This window comes from Periplaneta americana, chromosome 17, assembly GCF_040183065.1.
Source record: "Periplaneta americana isolate PAMFEO1 chromosome 17, P.americana_PAMFEO1_priV1, whole genome shotgun sequence".
Lineage (NCBI taxonomy): Eukaryota > Metazoa > Arthropoda > Insecta > Blattodea > Blattidae > Periplaneta > Periplaneta americana.
In genome coordinates, this window is record NC_091133.1 from 125,559,593 (window position 1) to 125,585,553 (window position 25,961).

General features: G+C 34.3%; 2 protein-coding genes across 3 annotated transcripts in view; both read right to left on the reverse strand.

Moving 5' to 3' along the window:
* Positions 1–429: 429 nt before the first annotated feature.
* On the reverse strand, positions 430–9,798 carry LOC138693040 (molecular chaperone MKKS-like). The gene is made up of 4 exons (XM_069816580.1): positions 9,591–9,798; positions 5,574–6,742; positions 4,562–4,672; positions 430–870 (listed from the first exon to the last, which is right to left on the reverse strand). Exons 2-4 carry the CDS (start codon positions 6,735–6,737, stop codon positions 448–450), a joined length of 1,698 nt encoding a protein of 565 aa, XP_069672681.1. The 5' UTR covers positions 6,738–6,742; positions 9,591–9,798; the 3' UTR covers positions 430–447.
* An 8,639-nt stretch (positions 9,799–18,437) lies between these two features.
* The window catches only part of LOC138693296 (cyclin-dependent kinase-like 1), a 112,359-nt gene continuing 104,835 nt past the window's right edge, over positions 18,438–25,961 (reverse strand). For both annotated transcript variants that reach the window (XM_069817161.1, XM_069817160.1), the window contains 2 exons: positions 24,750–24,893; positions 18,438–24,652 (listed from right to left, as the gene is read on the reverse strand). In XM_069817161.1, the coding sequence (XP_069673262.1) occupies positions 24,524–24,652; positions 24,750–24,893 (273 nt within the window). In that variant the 3' untranslated portion in view covers positions 18,438–24,523. The remainder of the gene's footprint in view (positions 24,653–24,749; positions 24,894–25,961) is intronic.

The following is a 25,961-nucleotide window of genomic DNA, read 5'->3' on the forward strand; positions in this document are numbered from 1 at the left end:
GGAATACAATTCTTTTATTGAGTGATATTAATTGAGAGAGCATTTTAGTTATATATAGCGTTAGATGCGTTTTTATCACCCTGAGATTCTATTATGTTGTGGGCATATTTTCTAAAGAGGAATTTTATAATCTAATATTGCTTCTTTTCACGTTCATATCCTCTTTATTATTATGGTATATATAATTAGATATTAATTTCTTTAAGATTTTACTGTTTTAATAAATAAATAAATAGTTGATTTAAATGTATTGTTTTAATCTGTTCAAAGATAACATGGATAAGCACAATGGATAATATACACCAAAGCCCAATTTTTAAAATCAATACTTAGTGAGCTATATTTTCTTCTGATGTTTCTGGAAACCGTACTTTAGGAAATCATGGCATTTAAGCTAACATCTAGAATTAGACAAGGCACTTGACAGAATTTTCTTCCATAAGGCATTTATTCATTATCAGATTTATATACAATCATACCTATCCCCAGTAGGTTCAAACAACTCTCTACAGATACCATTACAGCATTCTGTTTGCTTCTATGTAAATCAACAACAACATTCTCTATCAGAGTGAGAGGATCTGAAGACAAAGATGATAAAAATGTAGTATTCTGAAGGAATAGCGCTCCTTGATTATTAGACACTTCTGTCCATCTTCCACTTTTTTCACACACCATATTTGCAAAAACCAGACCACAACAACACCTCTCTTTATCCACCTTCCACAGATGTCCAAATACTGAGTCCACTGTCAAAAGTGAGAAACCAGCAGTCAAGCCTGCAGCTGCAAGAAGGGCCTTTTGTAGCCAGGATATGCATGAAGAAAGCTGACTCACTGTGCAGTCGTATTTGTCACTGTCACCCATTGCCTGAAATAATACCATGATGTGAGAAAGACCAAGAACTAATTTACACACTTGACATTGTACTACTAGGTTCAAAAAGTTCCCGGAATTTTACTACCATTTTTCGTATTAATATATAACAAGGGATATTATACATTTGTTTTGTTGGTAACATTCATGATGTCATTTCCTTAAAGTTTGTTGATAATGGCAATTATTGGTTTTGAGTTGTAGGCATTTGTTTATCATAGTGTTTTGTTTGTTCGTCGCATTTTGTAATTATGTCCACAGAGCAAAGTACAAACATCAAGTTCTGTGTTTTGCTGGGGACATGATCAGTATGGCTGATGAAGATGGTGATTTCTTAAACAAAATGAAACTGGTGCTACTTGTACGACCCAGTCCCTAAACGATAGTCATCTGAGTGGAAATCGAAAACATCTCCTCGGAAGCAAAAATTTCCTAGGGACACTTCCAAAGGCAAAGTTATTTTAAATGTTATGTTTTATTTAACGACGCTCGCAACTGCAGAGGTTATATCAGCATCGCCGGATGTGCCGGAATTTTGTCACGCAGGAGTTCTTTCATATGCCAGTAAATCTACTGACATGAGCCTGTCGCATTTAAGCACACTTAAAGCAAAGTTATTTTGGAAGTTTTCTTCGACTCTCAGGGTCTCATGCACCATGAGTTCATTCCAGAAGGTCGTATTGTAACGAAAGAATTGTACGTAGAAACCCTCCGTCGCCTCTGGGACGCAGTGAGAAGGAAACGTCCAGAAAAGTGGGTAGAAAACAACTGGTTCCTTATGCATGACAATGCACCTGCTCATCGCGCAATTATTGTAAAGAATTTTCTTGCCAGGCACAACATAACTGCTTTGGATCACTCACCATACTCTCCTGATCTCTCACCACCTGATTACTTTCTGTTTCCCCGTCTGAAAAGTCATCTGAAAGGACGGAGATTCAATGCTGAAGAGGTTATCGCAAACGCGACGAGAGCACTAAGACGGGTTTCACAAAATGGCTTCCAGGCCTGCTTCCAGGAACTCTACACGCGTTGGCAAAAGTGTGTTGTTGCGGAAGGCAACTATTTTGAAGGGAATGCTGTAGAATAGTGTTTAAGGTACGTTGTTTCTATGATGCTAGCAAATTCCGGGAACTTTTTGAACCTAGTATGTATAAATAAGCCTATAAAAATTTCTTTCAAAACCTTAGGAAAATTATGAGCTTATAATAAATTGAAAATTACACACAATATGTGTTTAACATTATTATTATTATTATTATTATTATTATTTCAATGTTATGTCATTATCACATGTGTTTTATGACTGCAAGGGGATTGAAATATTGAAATCACAGCACGCAATAACTTGAACGATCTGCCAATAATGCGATATTGAATCTCATTATGAATGGTAATAGAAAATGATGAAATATGTATTGAGATTCAACTGTAATTCAATCAGCTCAACTCCGTTCACCTGAGAGGCCAGTATACGATTCCCGTTACATCCTCAGGACAAAATATTTTTGGAAGAGTTCTCTTGGAGTAGATACTTAAGATCATTAAGACATTTATTCATAACTTTAAATAATAATTAGGACAGAGGTGATTTAAAAAAGGGAATCCTTATACACTGCAGACACTAAAAGCAAAACAGTTTAATTTGCTCATTTTTATGATAAAATCTAAGTTAATGCTATTGATAACCACTTAATCATTCTTGGCAAAAGTAGGCCTCGGTAGCGTAGTCGGTATAGCGCTGGCCTTTTGTGCTCGAGGTTGTGGGTTCGATCCTGGCCCAGGTCGATGACATTTAAGTGTGCTTAAATGCGACAGGCTCATGTCAGTAGATTTACTGGCATGTAAAAGAACTCCTGCGGGACAAAATTCCGGCACACCAGTGATGCTGATATAACTTCTGCAGTTGCGAATGTCATTAAATAAACCATAATTTAAAATTTTCTTAGCAAAAGAAAAAATGATCAACTGGTTAAGTTACTTTTGGGTTCGATCCCGGCCCAGGACGATGGCATTTAAGTAGGCCTATGCTTAAATGTGACAGGCTCATATCAGTGGATTTACTGACATGTAAAAGAACTCCTGCAGGATAAAATTCTGGCACATCGGCAACACTGATATAATCTCTGCAGTTGCGAGCATCGTTAAATAAACCATAATTAATTGAAGCGTCGGCTCGAACAACGTTGTAAGTTACATTTGGTAAAATTTTCAGGAGCTGCAAAAATGGGTACACGTACAACGTTGTTCTTATAGGGTAGCAAACTTTTGAGTGGACAAATTTCATGTACTGCATTGATGGACAGTTGCAAGCCAAAGAGTATAGCAAGGTAACATGACATACAACATTATTACACAGAAACATGCCGAATGAAAATTTTGTAACTTACAATGTTGTTCCAGCCAACGCTTCAATTAATTAAGTTACTTTTCAATTTGACTTCAACATTTTTCTTTTAAGTCTGCGGGCTAAAGCAGGGAGATGCACTATCACCTTTACTTTTTAACTTCGCTTTAGAATATGCCATTAGGAAAGTTCAGGATAACAGGCAGGGTTTGGAATTGAACGGGTTACATCAGCTTCTTGTCTATGCGGATGACGTGAATATGTTAGGAGAAAATCCACAAACGATTAGGGAAAACACGGGAATTTTACCAGAAGCAAGTAAAGCGATCGGTTTGGAAGTAAATCCCGAAAAGACAAAGTATATGGTTATGTCTCGTGACCAGAATATTGTACGAAATGGAAATATAAAAATTGGAGATTTATCCTTCGAAGGGGTGGAAAAATTCAAATATCTTGGAGCAACAGTAACAAATATAAATGCCACTCGGGAGGAAATTAAACGCAGAATAAATATGGGAAATGCGTGTTATTATTCGGTTGAGAAGTTTTTATCATCTAGTCTGCTGTCAAAAAATCTGAAAGTTAGAATTTATAAAACAGTTATATTACTGATTGTTCTATATGGTTGTGAAACTTGGACTCTCACTCTGAGAGAGGAACATAGGTTAAGGGTGTTTGAGAATAAGGTGCTTAGGAAAATATTTGGGGCTAAGCGGGATGAAGTTACAGGAGAATGGAGAAAGTTACACAACGCAGAACTGCACGCATTGTATTCTTCACCTGACATAATTAGGAACATTAAATCCATACGTTTGAGATGGGCAGGGCATGTAGCACGTATGGGCGAATCCAGAAATGCATATAGAGTGTTAGTTGGGAGACCGGAGGGAAAAAGACCTTTGGGGAGGCCGAGACGTAGATGGGAGGATAATATTAAAATGGATTTGAGGGAGGTGAGATATGATGGTAGAGACTGGATTAATCTTGCTCAGGATAGGGACCAATGGCGGGCTTATGTGAGGGCGGCAATGAACCTTCGGGTTCCTTAAAAGCCATTTGTAAGTAAGTAAGTTAAATATTACTTAGTAAAAACACTGTATTAATTTACTAATTAAAAGCAACATTTGTGTTTTATTTGCTGCCTGTCTCAAACTGTGTTTATAGCAACGCTAAAGTAGGATTTACTATACAGCTTAACTGTCTATTGTTATACTTTGTGTTCATGGAATAAGTTACTGTGAAGTTGCAAGTATTTGTACAGATGAAGATAATACGAAAGTTTTGTGCATTATTAATGCATACTGTTTATTTTTATTACGACATAAGATATGACACTACCTGGTGCTGTAGTCTGACAGCAAGTGACATTTCCAAACATCCTGCACCCGGTGTCAGAGCTGGATGCATCATTAAAGAACGCAAAGCGCTCAATGACTGCTTGATCACGACCTGCAGCATTAAATTCACAATATATTTTACCACATTGCAGTTATGTCTCCTCCTGAAAATGAACCGAACTTCTTGTGAAGTACTTTTGTCAGTTTTTAGAGTTAGATCTTACTTTCCTAAAATGTAATTTTAGCAATCTGTTATTGCCTAATTATTATTTTGTTGTATAGAGAGATCAATGTTAGGTTGTCATTTGTAAAAGATTTTTTTATCTGATTTCTCTGCAACAAATTACAATTTTTTTATCAACTTTTTTGAGGTCTTATAAGTTACATAATTATTTATGCTCTACCACCAGTATTTTTTTGGTGGTTTATATCGAGTTTGGAATAATCTGCCTGTTTGTCCTATGTAGAAACTGTCGCAACTATTGCATGTGAGTTTGTATATGCCTGTGTGGTTGCATTTATTTGTTTGTGGTTGGAAATCCTACACATACAACCCAAAAACTCAACACACTAGAACAATATGAAATATACAGACTCACCAAAACACACCCTGATCAAATTCTCAACACACAGATCAATTTCAGAACACACACACTATTTGACACCACATTTCAACACTTTTCAACAATCGAACGCACCCACACAACAGGCAGCGAAGTTCGAGATGACGCCGAGATCTAGTAGGCTCTGAGGATGGTGTGAAGAAACACCGAAACAGCTGTAAGCCGCACATGCTTACACAATTAACACTAGTAAGTCGGCCATTTAATCAATTATTTATATTTGAGTGTTAAAAGTAGTGTACGAAAGATTCAACATGGAATAAATAATAATCATAGAAATTTGTTTGTAATACATAAAGGTCAGGACTTCCCACAAAGAGGTTTCTACTGGCATCCCCTAGTTCGAAATCATACATCTATCGAAAATAGAAAATGAGACTATTTCTTTACCTTTAGCTCTGTAGCTGCCTCTTCATTGGGGGCCGGAACAATCAATGTTGCTACTTTACTGCCTGCTTTCTCAAAGAGGACGTAATTTCTTTGTCCACATCTTTCTAGTTTAATTGAATCAACTGCACCACACATCTTCCGCAAACCATCAGTATCTTGTGGACAGTGCCTGATACTTGAGATAGGTGTAGCTCCAGTCAGTTTCTCCACAGCTTGTGTTAATACAGTACCCATACGATCTAATAACAATATTCCTCTCCTTTGTAGATAGAGACACAAACTAGGGTGTACCACTTTTTGACAGGCCACAATATCAACATTCAGTTTTTCGATTTGCTGGAACAGACTCAGTGCCTCGACCATAAAAGTCTCATTTCTTTTATTACCTTCCAAGCGAATACTTCTGTTTTCTGAAGTTTTCTTATCGTCTTCACCTGTTAACATTATGTTAAATAGCATCAAAGACATTGTACCTTCTTTGTTACTCTTCTCATTCAAGATCTTAGATATGTCGTCGTAGTTAATGTGGTAGAGTACACCTGGAACAACACGGCTTTCTATTTCAGATGATTCAGTGCATTCCACAAGTACATCTCCCATCGTTTTGTCAAAAGTTTGAAGAAATCCTTTCACAATGTTCAGTTGTAAATTTTGTATGGCAGTTTTTGTTAACCCACATGCCGGTTTCGATGAAATGATTGACTGAACCAATGGTAAAAGTTGCTGAACTGTGCTGAAATCTACTTGCAGTTTAATACAGTTCATTTCAAACAAATTAGTGAGAATGTCTTTTAAATTTTCAAATACATTACTGATCGCAGAAACAGGCAATCCTATTTGATGTGATAAAATGCTTTCCAACAAAGAAGTAATTAAGATGCCTGTGTATAGACCGTGATCGTGGTATGCATTCATTTGCGACTTCATTATCTGGCTTATAAAGAGACATATCGGGTTTGAGATCGTGATGTTATTGAGTAATCTAGTTGATGATGAAGTATAGGTTGTGTAGCCACCTCCTGAAATGAGTATTTTAATTCCACCTTCTGGCCCGACACAAGACAGCAACAGGCCTTTGAATGAACGAAGTGTAGAGATGAACTCAGAACTATCTAATGGTTGCAGAGCTATTGAAACCTTCTGAGATGTCATCGCCAATTTCATCAATCCTGCAATAGTAATAGTAATAAAACTTCGTAAATATTAAAAGTTCACAAATAGTGAGAAAAAAAATTTCAAACAATATCATTAGTAACTATTCTTGTATTTGTTACTCAAAAAATAATCCTGAAGGAAAATTTACTCTCAGGATTCTTTATTTGTCGAAATATATTTAATTAAGAGCAACATGAAAGAGTGGACTAACTATATGTCAATCATTGATCCGAACATACCATTACTATAGTCGCGACGCTGTTATTCCCGGCGTGACTCCTCCTCTTTACTTACGTCTTAGGAAGTGAAGGCTCTATAAAGTCTAGGTAGGTAGTATCGTTCGCCATTTTTGTTCTTTCGTTGCCGAGCTACAAGACGAGGAATTTATTTACCAATATCGTTAAACATTATCATGTCGTAGCTTCTATGATAATAAATCAAACGCACTGTAATTCAGCAAATAATTGAGTGGCAAATAACGTCCTCGTGTGCTTTCAGCGAACGCCATTGAAAGAGCCAAAATGGCGGGCGATTATATTAAGTATTTATCGAGCCTTAGGAAATGCATAACGTCATCATCAGCGAATCACAAGACGTACACGTTTAAATGTAGCCGACCTGTGACGCGATTGGTTGCCGGAAATAAGAGCGATGGGACTATAGAAGTTTCTACAGTTTAATATAACCTGTGAGACAAGTTGTCAATGAGGGTGTCTGAATTTTTTGCTAATACCCGAATCAGACAAGACACTCGATAGGATAGGACTTGGAAGTCTGATGAATAGCTCTTCCATAATTATTATTGAACTTAATGAATATATTTAATTTGGCCAGACGTCCTGTTTTGAATGTGACAGTCCCATTTTTTAGACAAGAACTGTTGGGACGCCTATTAGTCCCATTTTGATAGAAAATACTAAACAGAATCTTGCCGAACAATGCCCAAAATGGAATTATGTTGAAATGCGTATAGATATTACAAACATTTCTAGCGATGCCAACATTGTTGACAAAACGATGTTCAGTCAATTCGTTTATGTGAAGCATTTGCTAGTGCAGACAAAGTCACTCACTGGAATAGAGAGGAGAAAGAAGTTCATATGAAATGGGTAGAAATGTTTAGCATTTCTCCTATCAACAATTTAGTGTCATTTAGAAACATTGCTAAAATTGTAGAATTTAGTTTACCCCTGACTGGAAGCAATGCTTCTGTAGAAAGAGTTTTTGCAGAGTGAACAAAATATGGGTATTGGATAAAACAAAATTGAAGGCGTTGTTATTTACCAAAGTTAATTTCGAATAAGAACTTAGGTTTTTTTTTTTTACTCCAATTTCTTGAAGGAGAATAAGAAACTTTTATAAAAATTCATTTACCAGTAACATATGCCCAGTGGGAGTGTTATGGATGGACTGTAATCTTGTGTTATGAGTAATGCAATTTTGTTCACTTTTTGTAATGTTTTTATATAATTGATAAATCTTAGTGGTGCCTTGTTGGTATCGCTTGTGAGGTTCAGACAGTTGACTAAACAAACAAACAGTTAATGCCTACTTTGTGTTCACATTATTTTAAAATAAATGAGTCCACTGCAAGAATGATGGATGTCACTTTCCTGTCGAAAATGAACCAAGATTGTCAATGCATAGCTTAAGAATATAGAATGTACATAGAGAGTTATATGGCATTAACACTGATAGTCATTGTCCAGTAATGATCGGAAAATCACAGTTAAGCTTTGAGCGCTAAGCATTTCAAACTTTCAATTGCTTCTCCTGTAAAATGTATTCCAAATGACATCCATCATTCTTGCAGTGGACGCTTCAAATTTAATTAATTATATTTTTTAAATATATTTCTGGTACTGAATGTTTTATGAGTAGGCGAGGGAGTTTACTGCATGACTAATACTAGTAAATGTACCAGAAATTCTGAACACATTAATATATTTCCACTTGTTCAAAAATTTCATATTAATTAATATGAGATCAAAAGTAACAGAACCATAGTAATACTTCAACTGTGTAGGAGAAGTGGCATAAAGAATTCTGGGTGTTAATAAGCACCATTATAATTATTTATTAATGCATTTCATAATTTATGTACATTACAAAAACTTACAATTGAATGAACAACAAATCACATTTATAACAGTGGAAGTTTTCTTTCTACAATCTTCAATATTGGATATATATTTTTATAAAATATTTTATTATCTGTGCATCAGAACACTTTGTAACATATCTACACATAGGTCCATCATAATTATGAATTTGTAAAGTTGGCTGATAAATAAATATCAATATCAACATATCTACACAGTGACACATAGTTTGACTACTTTACTAAACTAGAAAACAGCATTGAAGCTAATTTTGATCATACATCCATTTTATGTATGTTGGTTCATGAAGTAATATAAGCTTAGGTACTTTTCAGAGATGTAATTTTTATTTTTGGGTAACAAGGCGATTTGGCGAAAATATTTCCTATGTGAATCGGTCAATGTTAAAAGACACAAAGTCAATTCTTGACGAAATGGACATTTTGATGGATTTCTTAAGTTTTTTTCTGGATTTAACAGAGGATGAAACAAACCAATTATACTTTCTAGCTTAGTATTACCTTGGTGAGTGATCTGTAAAGACAACAGAAACATAACTTTAAATTATTAAGGTAGTAGAACAGTTTTCTTTATCGCAATAATTTACTGAAAGAAATAATTTAGTGCCTTTTAACAATGACCGATTGATATTGGATTTGGAAGGACTGCACTTAACAGAACACTGCCATGCTAATTAGTTTGGTGCTGTGTTGCCAGAAGAATGCACATGCTGAATGTGGTTTTGAGAGTTACCACTTACCACATCTAGTTACAAGTAGTAGGAACCATTCAACTTGTTCCACACACACTCATACTTGTTGAAATGTTACATCAGCACGATCTTCAACAACTCGCATACTGAATAAAATGGACAATTAGGCCTCCTTGTCCTTCCTTAATTGTCAATTGTTGTTAATAATAACTTTTATACTTCTTACACTATCAAACCAAAGTCCGTAAGCACTACTCCTCCGGAGACTCTTTTTTTGCCCCCAGTGAACGCAGTTTCTCTTGCAAGACCTGAAAACCCTGCAATATAAACACAATAAATATATTAATGTGATAGGGATAGAACTATTGTACATCCATATACAGGGTGATAGTAAAAAATTCAGAGATGAAAAGTAAAAACGAAGAGAAACAAAAAAGTTCCAGCAAACATGGCTCCGCAAATTAATTGTTTACAAGATAATGTCATTTTGTGCTGGTTGGGGCCCACTGAATACTAAGTACCAATTCAATGTTATTTAATTTATCAATCACGAGACAGTAAAATTCATAATTTTGACTTCAACATCACAGAAACGTGATTAAACATACACAAAAGAAACTTTTTTTTTTGTTTGAACAACAGTAAAGTTTGTAGATAACAAGGTAGTACTGGTACAGCTGAACATGATAGCTGAAGAATTTTACAGCAGATGTTCAAAATGCTGACCATGCACTTGAATGCATCTGTCTAGTCTTCTCCGCAAAGACCCAGAATACACTGGAACAATCATGGGTATACTTAATTTGCTGGAAAGCATCTACAATCTGACGCTGCAATTCTTCAGATGTGGTGTTGTCTGTTGTGTAGTCTAAACTAGGCTTTTTGCAAACACAAAAATCCAAAGGATTGAAATCCAGTGATCTAGGTACAGGTCCTCCTCTACCTATCCACCATTCACCATATCGTCTTTCAGATATAGTCTCACACTTAGAAGGAAATGGAATGGGGAGAGTGCAGCATACATACAAAACATGAATGTTGCCACTTTACGGTATCCAGATGCTTGATTCACTGACGACCCCAACCAGCAAAAAATGGTATTATCTCATAAACGGTTAATTTGCAGACCTATGTTTACTGGAACTTTTTTGCTTCTTTTCATTTTTACTTTTCATCCCTAAATTTTTGACCATCACTCGAAACACCCTGTAGTCTATATGATAATTGGATGTTGTCTTTGTAAAGCCATTCAGGCGTCAATAAGAGGGGGGGGGGGGTGTGAGAAATGGATCATTATGAATAGTTTCGTGTCCGGAAATGTTTTGTTTGGTGATTATGAAACGTGATGTGTGTACTAATCGGTCAATAACATTGCATAATAATAACCCATCAAAGCATACATTAAGCAATTTCATTACAGGCCCTAAACTTTCAATAAATGTATGTATACCGAACATACTACTTAAAGTATATCATAATTCAAATACCTACCAGTACTCGTAAAAATTGTTTAAACTGTCTGAGATTGCAGCGAGACGGGCCCTGAGTTCGAGTTTACTTTATAAACACAGTTCTGCATTCATATAAACTTTGTACTGTTTACAAACATCACCATGGCAACATTAAAGCCTACCAAGACAATGATTTACCATGATATCTTACACTAAAAAACTGTGGTTAGAGGAAGCATTCTGACAACAAGCATCACTTTCTGTAATTATTACTAAACGAAATGTTTCCAGAGTGTTGGGTTCTTATATGAAATTTGTTGATAATAATCTCCTCTGTCATCCCCAAAAGTCTACAACAAAGCCATAAAATCATCCGGTATACCGGTAGCCCTATCGGTACTCTAAAAATCTTCAAAGGTCTGAAAAGGCCTACATTCTCTATTGGACTGTAGGCCTACTTATATACTGTCAATGAAAAAAAGAATTTGGGAAATTTGTACTCTTAATAGTTTGTAGAAAACTGCATGTTAGCAGTCGAGTTTATCGAATCTATAGCCTACTGTTTGTGATTTGAGGTTAGGTTAGTTCAGTTTAATACCATTCTTAAATGCTGTTCCCATCATATCGATCCATGAGGCTCAAAAACGATAATAAAGTGACAATCAACGCTCTGTGAAAGTCGTCCACTAATGTGAAGAACTTCCTGATATGTATATTTTTCATACCTATAAATCAAGTCTATAACCTTATTACGAAATGTAATATCTTTAGTTTAACACATTAACAAGATGGACATTACACATATATTCAAGCCATAAAACTTTTAACAATTTATTACAGACTTTGGGAATCTCAGACTTACAGTAACAATTGGCAAATCCTTTTTCTCTTCCTTTTTTACCAAAGTTTCTACATCTTGAAGCTTGCTCCATCCCCAATGTATGAATATTATAGCTGGTACCATAACTATCGTAACGGCATTTCGGTGGAAAAAGCCACCGGCTTTATTAGACATGATTTCTGTTTGTTAATTTACCATAAATAACATGAAGTAAATTTAGTCACAAGGATTTCATTTCAGACCACAGACCAATCAATGTAAACAAAACTAAGAACTACAGCCATATTGACACGTAAAATTTCTTCTCTGCAGTCAGGGGAAGGTAAAACATTATATTAAAATATTTGTTAACAGTCAATATATTATAGAGTTTGTTTACAATCTTTCAGTAATCGACATACACGGTTTAGGTACGATGTTATAGGAAACTAGGCACTTTTAGTATGAATTGCTATGAATATAAAATGCAACATATTAATTTACAATATTGGTATGCTTGCAAACGCACGTGGTTTCGTTCTCGTGCAGTATTGAAGATTGCATAAAAGTCCATTCTCATTTTTGTGGATTCACTCAGTGGTATATTTCTAAATAAAAAAGTGCTCTGGCTTTGGATTTCGGTAGTACCGGTCGTCATCATCATTTCCGTAGGAATACGTCTTTAGACAACGAATATCCTACAACCATATGCAAGAAAGTTACGTATATAATGAAATAGTTGACCTTTCAATTCGAGAACTTTTCGCAAAAAACTCTGTTCCTTGAAGTTATTTTCACGTCTTTTCCCCATTTTAAGAAGCATAAGAGACAAAATAAATGACTAACAAAGTTCCTCTCCATACTTACAAACTGTCATAGGCGCCAATGTAGGTGGACCAGGCTGAAATTGAAAACTATCTTATCTAATTGTAAAAGAGGAACAATTTGAAAGGATGAAACCTAAATTAAATTCAATTACAGTATAGAACTGTTAGAAAGTAATTACTGTATATTTTACATTATTTTATGTTATTTGAATGATTGAACTTAACGTTTTTCCCTCCTTTCTCGTCATTTTTTAAATTATAATAATTGTTCAGAAATATATGCCTATGGGACATCTACATCACAAAATACAGTAATATTAATATTTTCTGTACCTATTGAAATGTTTTTTCAGTGTATACTTGTGAAACCTGAATCTATATACTCTTCACTAATTAACATTGTGAAGATCTTGGTGAGCCAAAATCGTTTGCAGACATATATCAAGTAGATCTATTACAAAATATGTGGACTACTTTAAACCAGCCCTATTGAGGGCATAAACTAAAATTAACTTACGAGATTTATAGGTACCGTATCCACAATTCCACATCACAATCTCTAATTAGAACATATGTATTTGCACTTTGTATAGTCAGGTAACTTCTTGAAAATACTACTTACAACATAATCAGCAATAAAAACCCATTAAGACAATTTCAGTATTTTTATTAATTTCGTCATAACATTAATCTTCTACAACATCCACACCTTCAAACTCAAACACTATATTTTCTAGGAACGACTTCACCGCGTAAGTACTTATGTCGTTATTGCATTACTTATTTATTTTTGGTAAAAGAGTAATTTTTATGTGTATTTATTTACGCTTGCACCAATAATTTTTAAGTATTTTTATATAAGTACTTGCGCAGTATTCCGAATTATAACGGAACTTGAAATATCTTACATAAGACGCTTTGCAGGGTCCACTAACCCTGTCGTTAACACTGTCCTTAAGGCTGGTACAATATTGTCATCAAAAGTTTTCACTGCTTAACATTTTCATATGGTACTTCTTTAGATAACGAGGTCCAAGTTTTACACACGCGCGCGCACACACACGCTTCTGTCACTGATACACTGTTTTTGGAATTGCAAACTTTACAACAGCAGAGACGTGAACAATTAGGAATGATAAATATCTGTTCACAATATTTTAGATTTATCATATTGTTTCTTTTACTCGTAAATCAACTGAATCAAATAACAGAAACAATAACTTCGAGTTGCAGTGATTTACAATTTTATCTGAAATAAATTGTCTCCCAAACCTTCACACATATTACGATTTACTCTGTTGTTGCTATTAAAGATAGTACTTCAAAACTTATTTCATTCAACAACTGTTAACAGAGAGAATAATATAAATAGCTGTAGAGTGCAGACCAACTTGGTTATGTTTGTCAGCCTTAACCTCAAATCATCTGGCTACTGTACGTATTTTATGACTCGTGCAAAACGTTTATGAAACAGAATTTAGTCGGTTAATAAAATTGTTTTCATGACTGCAATACTATTAATTAATATTATTACTGTGTTTATGAAACAGGCCTGCACTTGCTATAATTATATTTTCGTCTGCCTTTATAGCGGATAATCAACGAATGTGAATGTTTTCTGACAATTTGCTGATGATTTGTACGTCGCTTCAAACAGCGAACGAACAACGAAGTTTTGCTTCATCATTCGTTCGTTGTTCGTTCGCTAAGTGTGTACGCACCTTTATGGAATGTCAGATCACAGTATCCCTTCTTACTGTGATCAGACCAAAGAGTTTGTAATATAAGTATTACAAACTCTTTGGATCAGACGAAAATATGTCCGAAGATATAGAGGTCGTGGGTCTGCAGAGTAGGCCTCACTATGAAATAAATAAATGAATAAAAAATAAATAAAGAGTAAATAAATAAGTAAATAAATAAATAAATAAATAAATAAATAAATAAATAAATAATCTATACCTAAGGGTGACATAGGTACTCAAATATGCTGTTGGTTTATATGAATCTCTAGATGCCGATTCTTATCATTATGAGATCTCGCTTCAGTGGTCCACTCATGCATAACAAATCATTTTACTACCCCAGTGGCGACTCGTGATATTTTTTCTATGTAGGGTATGAGATTGACGACTGATGACCAAGACAGAAACTAATAATAATAATAATAATAATAATAATAATAATAATAATAATAATAATAATAATAGAGCAGGCAAAATCAATACAAGTAGGGCTATGTTAGTCTTTGACTTACCATTCTGGAACTGGCAATTTATTTGTAGTGAAGTTCGATTCTCCTCCCCTTTTTAGTTACAAAGATGGCTCCTAAGCCATTGTACTGCCCGATATTTACCGATGATCCGTCGTAAGTTTGCACAATTGATTTCTTGCTACAGTTAAATTCTTCTAAATGATCAAATACAACTTCAGATATATTCTTTCGGCTGTCCTGTCATTTGAAAGTCCTGTTAATTCTTGCGTTTATTATAGGATATTTTATTTATTTGTATGTAATTTTGTATTTTATTCGTTTTATTTTTTATATTATATCATTTTAAATTATTTATTATTTAATTTATTCTATTCTTTTAAAATGACCAATGAACTGAATTTAAGAAGGCTACAAGGGTACTTGTATACTTCCTATTGCAGTCTCTGAGAGGGTCTCCATCACCCAGAAAGCAGGGTCGTAGTATTAGGATGTGCGGTCATATCCTCAAACACGGTTAAACTCAAGCCATACCCCTTCCTCTGCACTCTCCCCTCTCCCATAACTTCACAGCTAGAAAAAACCGTTTGCTGTAAGATATTTGGATGGTTCCTCGGAAATTATTTCTGTGCTGTGCAGTGGCAACAACTCACGACAGAAAGTGGAAGCTTAAAGGAAATTATTACGTCGGGACGCACTGAAAATCAAAATCTGTAATTAAAATGTTTTCTATCCTCAGAGGCACGAAATTAAACTGTACGATCATCCTCATATCCTTCATGGAGGAATAGCCACTGTAATAATTGTCTTATCAGTAAGGGTTAAGGAGGTCGCCTTGTTTTATCTGCTCATGCAGGACTTAGAAAAAATTGTAATGGAAAGTAGAAAATATAGGAAAAATCGTAGTGGAAAGTAGAAAATATAGAAAAAATCGTAATGGGAAGTAGAAAATATAGAAAAAAATCGTAATGGAAAGTAGAAGATATAGAAAAAATCGTAATGGAAAGTGGAAAATATAGAAAAAAATCGTAATGGAAAGTAGAAAATATAGAAAAAAAATCATAATGGAAAGTAGAAAATATAGAAAAAATCATAGTGGAAAGCAGAAAATATAGAAAAAATCGCAATGGAAAGTAGAAAATATAGAAAAAAACGTAATGGAAAGTAGAAAATATAGAAAAAAATTGTAATGGAAAGTAGAAAATACAGAAAAAATCGTAGTGGAAAGTAGAAAATATAGAAAAAATCGTAATGAAAAGTAGAAAATATAGTCCCATATACGAAAGTCAGTACCGTTTTCGAACACTCCCGCTTTAAGGCTGGTTCACAATAAACCGGGGACGGACACGACAACGAGAACGAGAACGGATATAATGTTAAAATAAATGTATTTAAATGTGACCATTCACAGTAGTTAATTGCGAATGCTCGCATTTAAATACATTTATTTTAATAATATTTCCGTTCTCGTTCTCGCTGTCGTTTCCGTTCCCGGTTTATTGTGAACCAGCCTTTAGAGCTACGGTCATGTTATCGTGTATGAACGGTGACATCTGTCATTTCTTGGCAAGCCCGAGATACCATTACAAGAGCATAACATTACCAGATTTTTACACATTTTTTAGTAGGTTATTTAACGACGCTGTATCAACTATTCGGTTATTTAATGTCGATGGGATTGGTGATAGCGAGGTAATATTTGGCGAGATTGAGGTCGAGGATTTGCCTGTCCTGTGACCTTACGTATCGTGGCTATGGAGGGGGAAGATAGATTTTAGTCTGAGATAAACTTTCGGTTGTTAGATTCGTATAATATTAACCATTCTGAAAGAAACTCTCTGATAGCTTATTCTTTCCCCTATCGCACAGCTCATATGCCAGGTCTCGCAACTGGCAACCCTTTTTCAGGAATTCTTCATATCCCAGTATTCTTGCATGTTTGTTTTATTTATTAGCATTTCCTTAAAATTTCAGGGTTTGTTTATTAATAGGCTACTGTATAGGATGACGTTATGAATACTGTAGAGCAATGAGAATGATAGAAGAAACCTATGCAGTCGAAGAATTGAAGCTCTGCAGGCTCGTTGTCCTTACAATTCTGGGTCTTTGTTCATTATTAGCAGTCATTTGAAAAGTATATTCTGATATACATTAGCTCTTACAGTAGCGTGCAAATTAATCCGAACAACGTAATTACTTACACAAAAGTTCTCAAACGGGATAAAAAAAACATCTAAGACATACCTCAGTAATCTATGTGGCCTCCCTTGTTCCTAATAACAGCTCTGAGACGATTTGGCATGGATTCCACTAATTTCCCACAAATATTCTTCATTTCTTCATCGCAAAACCATACACCAATGAGGGCAGAAATCATCTTCTCCTTTGTAGAACAATCCATTTTTTGCATTCTTCTTTTGCAAATTGACCACAAGTTCTCAATGGGGTTGATTTCGGGTGAGTTGCCAGGCCAGGGGAGTACCTGAATATTCTTCTTGTTGAAGAATTCTGTAGTTTTTCGGGACCTATGGCATGGTACCAGGTCTTGTTGGAACACACCTCTGCCACCCGGAAATGATTTTTGCAGCTGGGGTACGATTATGGTTTCCAATAAGTCAATATATTTGTCAGAATTCATCATTCCCTTGATAGGTATTAATGCTCCAGGCCCTTCATGTGTAAAACAACCCCAAAACATTACTTTAGGGGGGTATATGGGTGCTTGTTGGAGATGAGCTGCTGTTACTTTTTCGGATCCTTTCCGTACGTAAGAAACACGGTGGCCGTGGACCTCGAAATGAGACTCATCGGAAAAAAGTACATTCTTCCAGTCATTCACTGTCCAGTGTTGATGTAATTTTGCCCACATTAAGGGTTTTTTGCACATAACAGGGATTCGCAGTTGCTTCTTAATAGGCTTACGAGCCCTTCGTCCAGCTTCCAAAAGCCTACGCCGCACTGTTGTGACGTGAATATTCGCCCCAGTGGTAGCCATTAACTCGCGGGTTAAGTCGACAGCAGTTAGTCTAGGATTTAATTTACTTTGCCTGACAATTAAACGATCATCTGCAGGTGAAGTCTTCCTTTTCCGGCCACAGTTTCCTTTTTTCTGGGGTGTGATGTATCCAGTCTCCCTGTATCGTTTTATGATCGAATTAACAGTAGCCAAACCGATGTGACATTCTGCAGCAATTTTCCTCTGTGTCATAGAAGAATGCTCTGCTAATGTTATAATTTTAGACCGTTTTCGTGGAGTTGTATCCATTTGTGAAGACGACAGAATGTACACAGGATTGCAGTATTAAGTCTTCAACACAATTGAAATGCTTATAAGTACAAAACGGCAAGCAAAATGTTATATATTATAAAAAAAATAATGACAGACCTTCAACAATGGAATTACACGTACTACAGATGTCAATTAAAGCGGTATGAGCAGCTGTGAGGCCAACAATGACAGAAAATGTAAAAATATGTCGTGTTCGGATTAATTTGCACGCTACTGTATTTAACAGAAATCCTAAAACGAATGGAGAGGTACTTAAGCAATAAATTATGAGACATACAATCAATCGCTTATTGTTATAGTTGTTACGTTTATTTTGATTATTTGTATCAGAGGTTCCCAACAAATTATGACAGATATTTCAATAATTTGCAACATTTATTATAAATATATGGAACAGTTATTTTGAGATGATTGTAAAAATAATAATAATAATAATAATAATAATAATAATAATAATAATAATAATAATATAGTGGTAATGTAATGAAAATATCAATTATAATTTGTTTACACAATTCACTGAGATCGTTATAATCTCGATATGGAATGAAAATATTTTATTCAAAAGCCAGAACACATGAAATCTCTGAAACTTTATTTCAAGTAAGATTTAAGTAAACATAATAGTAATTTATGTAACTATATAGTGTATAATCTTGGTAATTATGGCACGAGTGCGCTAATTTTCACGAGTGTTTATAATGAAGATTATACACGTGTTACATACACCGTTTCATGCTATTCTAGCACTAAAATATGTAAAAAAAAAATAACATAAATTTACAAAATGTAATGTTATGATGCAGTAGAGACATGAGTACTGGATATGATGTAATATGTTGCATGGTTGCTAAGTAACCGTTCCTAAGACAATTTTATTTTGTTGTTGTTTTGAAGCTTTTCTTACAGGTACGTTGTATAAAATTGTGTTGTGAAGGCGGTGATGACGTCATGGAATACTAGTTGCTAGGTAACCTCTTCTGGCATCAGTGCCAGAATTAGGCCAATTGTGCGCGATTTATAGCGTCATAATAAGCGTGTTTTAATGCTAGAATTGCATAAAACATAGTTTTAATTCATAGAAGAATTTATTAAGCTTGTCATGATGTCTTCCAATTATTTCGTTCCGGTTGCTAAGCATCAAATCTATTCTTGTATGGATTGTTTATTTATTTTTTCCTCCGTGAAATATTATACCTCGTAATAATAAATTCTCTTCAAATGCAAATTCGTCTTACCAGAGTTATTGTGTTATTAAGAAAGAATAGGAAATTTCGCAGGATTTTCTTCTTTATTATTATTGAAGAATAAATTCACAGTTATATCTGTATGTTGCATGAATAATTTTCATAAATAAATCCTATACTTTTGTGAAGTGTTGCTCCTGTTTTTATACAAAAATATTATTTTAACAAAGTATCGCGATTAAAAAAAAATTTCTGACTTTTGAATATCATATATTATGATCTTTAGTATTAAAATAAGCATTTGTAACAAACCATAGAAAACAGTGTTTAAGGAGAATTTCATTGGATGTGTATATATCGATCGGAAATGATGAAATGTCATTCTTATTACTGTTAACTATTTATTTATAAAATAATTAATGCTTCTGAAGTACTTTTCTATAAGTTACATGTAAACTTTGTAGAGTTGTACTTACCAATAATGACATTTTATTCCTTCTATTCCCATCTGTAATTTTATGTTATATTTATTAGTCCCCGTTTTATCTCCTATCATCCATTTGTCAATGAAACTTATCTGTCGAATAACTCTTCTCGGATTAAGACGGCAGAGCTAGCCATTGAAAGCTTTGGAAGCAACAATCCAACTCACCTCGCTGAGAACCCGAAAAGAGTTATTCCATATCCAACGCTGACGAATTTTATTTACGAAAAGAAATCCTTCTGTATTTAAGATGGTTGATGTAACGAAATTTAGCACAGAATTTCTAGCGTATAACATTATATAGACCACCTCAGGGTTTTTCCTCAACCGTAAGGCAAATGCCAGGAAATTCGGGCCACAACATCCCTGAAAATCACCGGCCTCATTCATCACCGAAATCATATTCATAACAAATCAGTAACATATATACAGTCGCCATCTAGTTCACAAAGTACAATAGTACACAGGCCTTCGGATTTCAACCAAAGATTAACTCGCGATATGACCAGAGATGTTAAAGCGAGTATAAATAATAGCGAGGGGGGGGAGAACATATTATCTTACAGTTGACATGAAGACACGATCTTAGGAACTAAACAATGGGAAAAGAATCACACCTGAAATTCAGATTATTATACCATCATCATATACGTCATATTTCTTAAAATATTATCGTGTATAGGCGTGTAAGGGTCAAAGAAAAGTATTCAACTGAGACAGGATTATCATTTCTGAGTTTAAAGAAGGACAAATGTTTTTATAATGTTGCAAGAATTGAATCTGTTCTTTACAGAAAGGACGTGTTTGAAAGAAATGTGTAAGTTGGGAGCCGCTGATTTGGTTGACAATATGAAGGACAGTATTTACATACACAATTACACAACAGATATATACATAACATATTAGACATTATATTTACATACGTTATCATTTCCAAACCTGGAATATTACTTCTCTTTGTTCCTGTGTTGGCATTTCGAGATAAAACAGTTTGTCTGTGATGGATACAACTAATGTACCAATATTTGTGTTTACTGTTGTTTACTCAAATGTCTGAACACTGGTTAGAATCTCATAAGTGACGCTAATAATACACACCACTCATGAGGCAACTAAGCCAGGGAGTAATGTATTGGGTCGTCAGTTTCTAATGTTCATATAATTTCATTTTCATTTCAAATAATATTTGTGACAAATGATAGCTGATTTAGTCTACTTTAGTACTTTTAATACCAGCTTTCTGATCTCTCAGATATTTTGTAGCCATATTGTAGGTAAACGTTTTGTTTCAAGCTTAATCTGTAGGATACATAATACGAATATTAATATCTGAACGATTAAATTTTACATCATTATGCGTTTAAAATTGTTCCACTTGAAGTGCGTACGCAATGAGTTTTTAATAAATTTAAGCACAGTCTAGTATATACAGTCACGAAAGTCAATACGTAGGGAATATGCGTCCATAGATAGTTGCTAACCACTAGGATCGCTACTATCGCCTCATCACAGACAATGCGAAATAGTACCAGCACAGTCTATTGTTCCTAGTACTCTCAACAACTCAAGCTTCGTGACTGTATATACTAGACTGTGATTTAACTCAATACTAAAATAGCTTTATTGAAAGAATGGATGAATATCCGTAGCAACGGAAAACAAAAGAGAAAGAGGATAGTCAATAAAATATATAAAATGACCTGGGTTTCCAGACTAGCCACAAAATTAAGTAATAGAATTCTGCTCTCCGAAAATCTCTTTTTAAACTAGCCTATATGGGAGAAGGAAAAACAAATCTTAATCAGCAGAGGAGATAAATTGTTTAGTACCTATTCTTTCTTTAACTTACTGATTATTGTAGTTATATCCATAACAGATGAACTGTTGAATAATTCATAATACTTGGAGATGTGGAAGAATAAGATGGACAAACTGGTTGCTGTTTTTGACCATTTTCTCATTTGCAAACTGAATTCGCTTTGTAAGACTGAGAAATAAATATGAGCTGAATCAACTCACTAGAATTCATTTGATATGAAGATGTTTACATGTTTAATCGAGATTGTAGATGTTATGATCTAAGATTTCGAACGTTTCACATGTATATAACTAAAAAAAAAATAGGAACAGATGCATTATAGGGGCCACCCATCACACATTATACGCAAAAAAAGGTCAGCGGAAATAATGGCTCGATTATCGTTTTTAGTATTCGATATTCGATAAGCATTAAATGCTACCAAATTAAAAAAATGATTTAAATAGTTTATTACTAGATGTGATTTTAGTCAGTTTGTATTATATTTTTGGTCCAGGGAAAATATATTTTACTGTTACTATCATTATTTTCATTTTGAAGTAGGCTACAAGTCAACAATATAAAGCTGACTGTTAATTTAGAAGTTGGCAACATATTTTATATCGATTGTAACAACAATACATATCGATAGTAACATTCATACCATTCAACCAATAAGGAGATTGGCCCCTATAATGCATCTGTACCAAAAAATAATCAAATATCTGAGAAATAATGTCTCCTGTTGCATGTAATTCTGCAGATAATTCCTCACGTGCTGAATCGCCTAATGAAAGGGAGTATTTGTCCAAAATGAAGAGGTAGAATCGTCTTTGTGATAAGTTTGAAGTTGAGAGATGTAAATGACAGTTATTTTTAATTTTTCCTTTCTTTAACATTCTGGATTTTTGCTCCAGAAATGAGAGTACCGGTATTAATTTCGGTTGGAAATAAATTGCCCTCAGTACATATTTCGCAACTGACTTGCTACATGCTTTCCAAAAATGTCGACGTCGTCTTTCATTGCTTCATTAGGAGTGTTTCAAATTTTTTTATTGTTGTATCTCGGTCATTTCTTGAAGCGATTTGGAGGAATGTGTGAAGTGGATATTGTATCGATTATATTCTCAGTCCTTCCAGTTTACTATGTTGATGGCTAGACTAGATTAATGTTCTTCCTTCATTTTCTGCTACTTCAGTTGGGTCAAGATGCATCACTAATATCCATATTGCCTTGGCTGTTTACATTTCCTGTTGATTGTGACTTCTGGAAAAAACTGGGTGGAGGGAAACATTGTTTCGTAGAGAACTGCCAGCATCTTTAAAACATGCAAAAGTTGGTGCGTACAGATCAATTGATGCACTCGACTTCTTAGCTTTCTCTGCTTTTCGTAATTCAGACATAAATAATTATGTAGTAGCCTAATTCGGATTGTTTTTATTCTAGTCTTAACATTTTTCTCTCATTTCTACACCCACTTGACGCATGCAACACTGGTGTGGTGGCTTGTGAGTGGCTAGGAAAGAAAGAGAGTTAAGTAGAATTTGAAGAAAGTTGAGATTTCCACGAACCTAAGATTTTGACAGCTGAAAATATTTTTGAACATTCTATATAAGAAAATTATAAAAGTGTTAACTGTCACCTGATATTAATAGGTAATATTTGTGTTTATTGCTGATAATAATGATGCATTATTGAATGGATTTGTCTTATTATAGTTTCTGATAATGAAATTATCTATCATGTATGGATCAAAACGTATTATATTCAAAACATTCCCTTTAATGTCGTGAAACATAAATAAGAAATGATTTCATTTTTTAAAGTTTCTGTAGATACATCTTAAGCACTGTAATATCATTTTTTTTAAACTTGTCCGGTTTACAAGTAATTCAGTTTTTTAGTAATTCCTGTAAAAAATCGTTTCTCGGACATAATATAATTTGAAACGATGTTTCTCACATACTGTTATTAGTCCTGTGGTGCGGGCTTTTCGGACATTTTGTTTTATTTACACCGTGAGTTCCATAAACATTCACACTTTTTATAAACACTAACAACTTGAACAGATTGTTCCTTTGACTATCTTCTTATAGCCAACTTGAAACACAACAGTTGAACGCAAGAAGTTAAACGTGTTTTATCTCGCATATGATTCAGCTCAAAATGAACAGCTGGGATGAATTATTGGGTTTAGACGCTCATTTCGTGCTCATGTCGAATGAATTCAAGTAAGTTGATTATTTCACATGGTTAATGTAAACCCAGCTTTAATATAACAACATTAATAAGTTATGCCGATTGGATGTGGTGAAGCAAACAAAACAAACCCGATTCTGAGCATTGTTTTGTTTCAACTCTCCAAGTTTGCTTTGTGAATTTATTACTTTAGTATTGGATTGATGCATAAGTTCTTAGCGTAAATAAATACTTGGTTGCTATGGAAACATGGATAGCAGATGAATGAAAGTACAGAAAAATGCTATGAACTTACGCACCAATCCATTATTTATGTCAATTAATGACATTGTATTGTTAACGAAAGGATTCATTTTGAAATTACCACAATTTTTCAAAAGTAAACTGAGTTTGATGTTCATGCTATTCTCATTGTAACTTGTGGAACAACTTTCTTCTTCTTCTTTCTTGTTCGTCGAACTTCGAGTGTACACTGAACGAAGATGTATATTTATAGAGAAAACAATTAAAATATGTTTAATTAGAACATTCCAGTACAATTTACTATACATTTCTAAATGTCGTAGGCACTGAGACATATCTTCTGGTCCCCCATCGTGTTCCCAAAGCGCATAATTAAGAGTCAATTCGTTCCCAGTCTTAAAGGAGGATCTAGGACTTAACGAACTCAAAACAGAACGCATAGAATTTCAGGTTTATCACACATTCTGTTACTAAATGGTAGGAAGATGATCAAAAGTCTGATTTCCTCTGGGTTGGCTGAAGGATGTCCGAAAGTCCGGACTTCCAGCGTTGCTTGGCAGTTGAGGCAGCATCATTGACCCGTTGCTGTAACTGGAATTCTGGAAAACAGAACGTTTTCTCTGTAAAAGGCGATGTAAGAGGTGAGACATGGCGTTTATTTGATAATTGTCGGAATCAGCCTGATTGTGCACTTACCCTAGACCTGTCTCGTAACCTGCGGAGCTTTTCGAATTCTTCTAACTCTGATTCCGGTATTTTGAAGTGGAAATTGTCGAAGTAGGGATGCCTTAACAGTTGTTCACAAGACCACCGGCGAGCAGGATCCTTGTCGACACATTTCTGTAACAAATAATGCATGATATCAACAAAATTATTTATGAAACTAGAGATGAAAAGTAGAGATGACAAGTTTTCCAGAAGAATATTTATGAAGCTAGAGATATAATATTTATTAACGTATATTTTTCTTTAATTTTATGTTTCTTATTGTTCATAATAATTTTCTCTTGTAGTCTGTGATGCATTTTTGTGTGAAAATAGATGGATTCAAATGAAATTGTACACTTATTTCAAATTAATTGTACCAAAAAAGTAACCTTAAGTGGTTAGGTACAGCTTACAGCTGTAAAATGTTTGGAAATATTCAACATTTTTTTCCTCCATTACTGTATCCTGTATAATAATGAAAATTGGTATGTGTAAAACACTGTCCTGCTATATGGAAAAAATATATTTACGTAAAAAAATATATATATATATTTTTTTTTCAAAATTCATAATGGTGGTAGTTCACTGTGCAGTGATGAAGCGTTTGCCTCATAACTCATAAACTTGTTAACTTTTTCATGTTCTCTCTCTTTTATTCTATTGCTGAAACTCGTGTTTACAATATCATGCTCTTACAACTACATTCCTTAATAAATAATATTTTTTTAAATTTTGTATTAGAAGAAAATACTGATATTTGACCATTTTTTAAATGAATTTATTTTTTATCAGACAAACTATCAAAGGTAGAGAAGTGATCTTGCATCATATTGTACATATAACATGCATAAACACACACAAAAAATTTCATCACAGAATGTTGGATAGTTTTTGAGTTATTTGGGAAAAGCTTCATCACTGCACAGTGAACTAAATTTTGGGGGGGGGGGAAGTAAATATTTTTTTCATATAGCAGAAGGACAGCGTTTTACACATACTAATTTTCATTATTGTACAAGATATAGTAATGGAAGAAAAAAATGTTGAATGTTTCCAAAATTTTACTATGTAAGGTGTACCTAACCTCTTAAGTTACATAGGCCTACTATTTTGTACGAAAACAAGTCATCTCTAAAGCCTACAAAAATAATTTTAAACAATCTATACTAATAATAAATCTGTAGCCGAAATTTTTCTGGT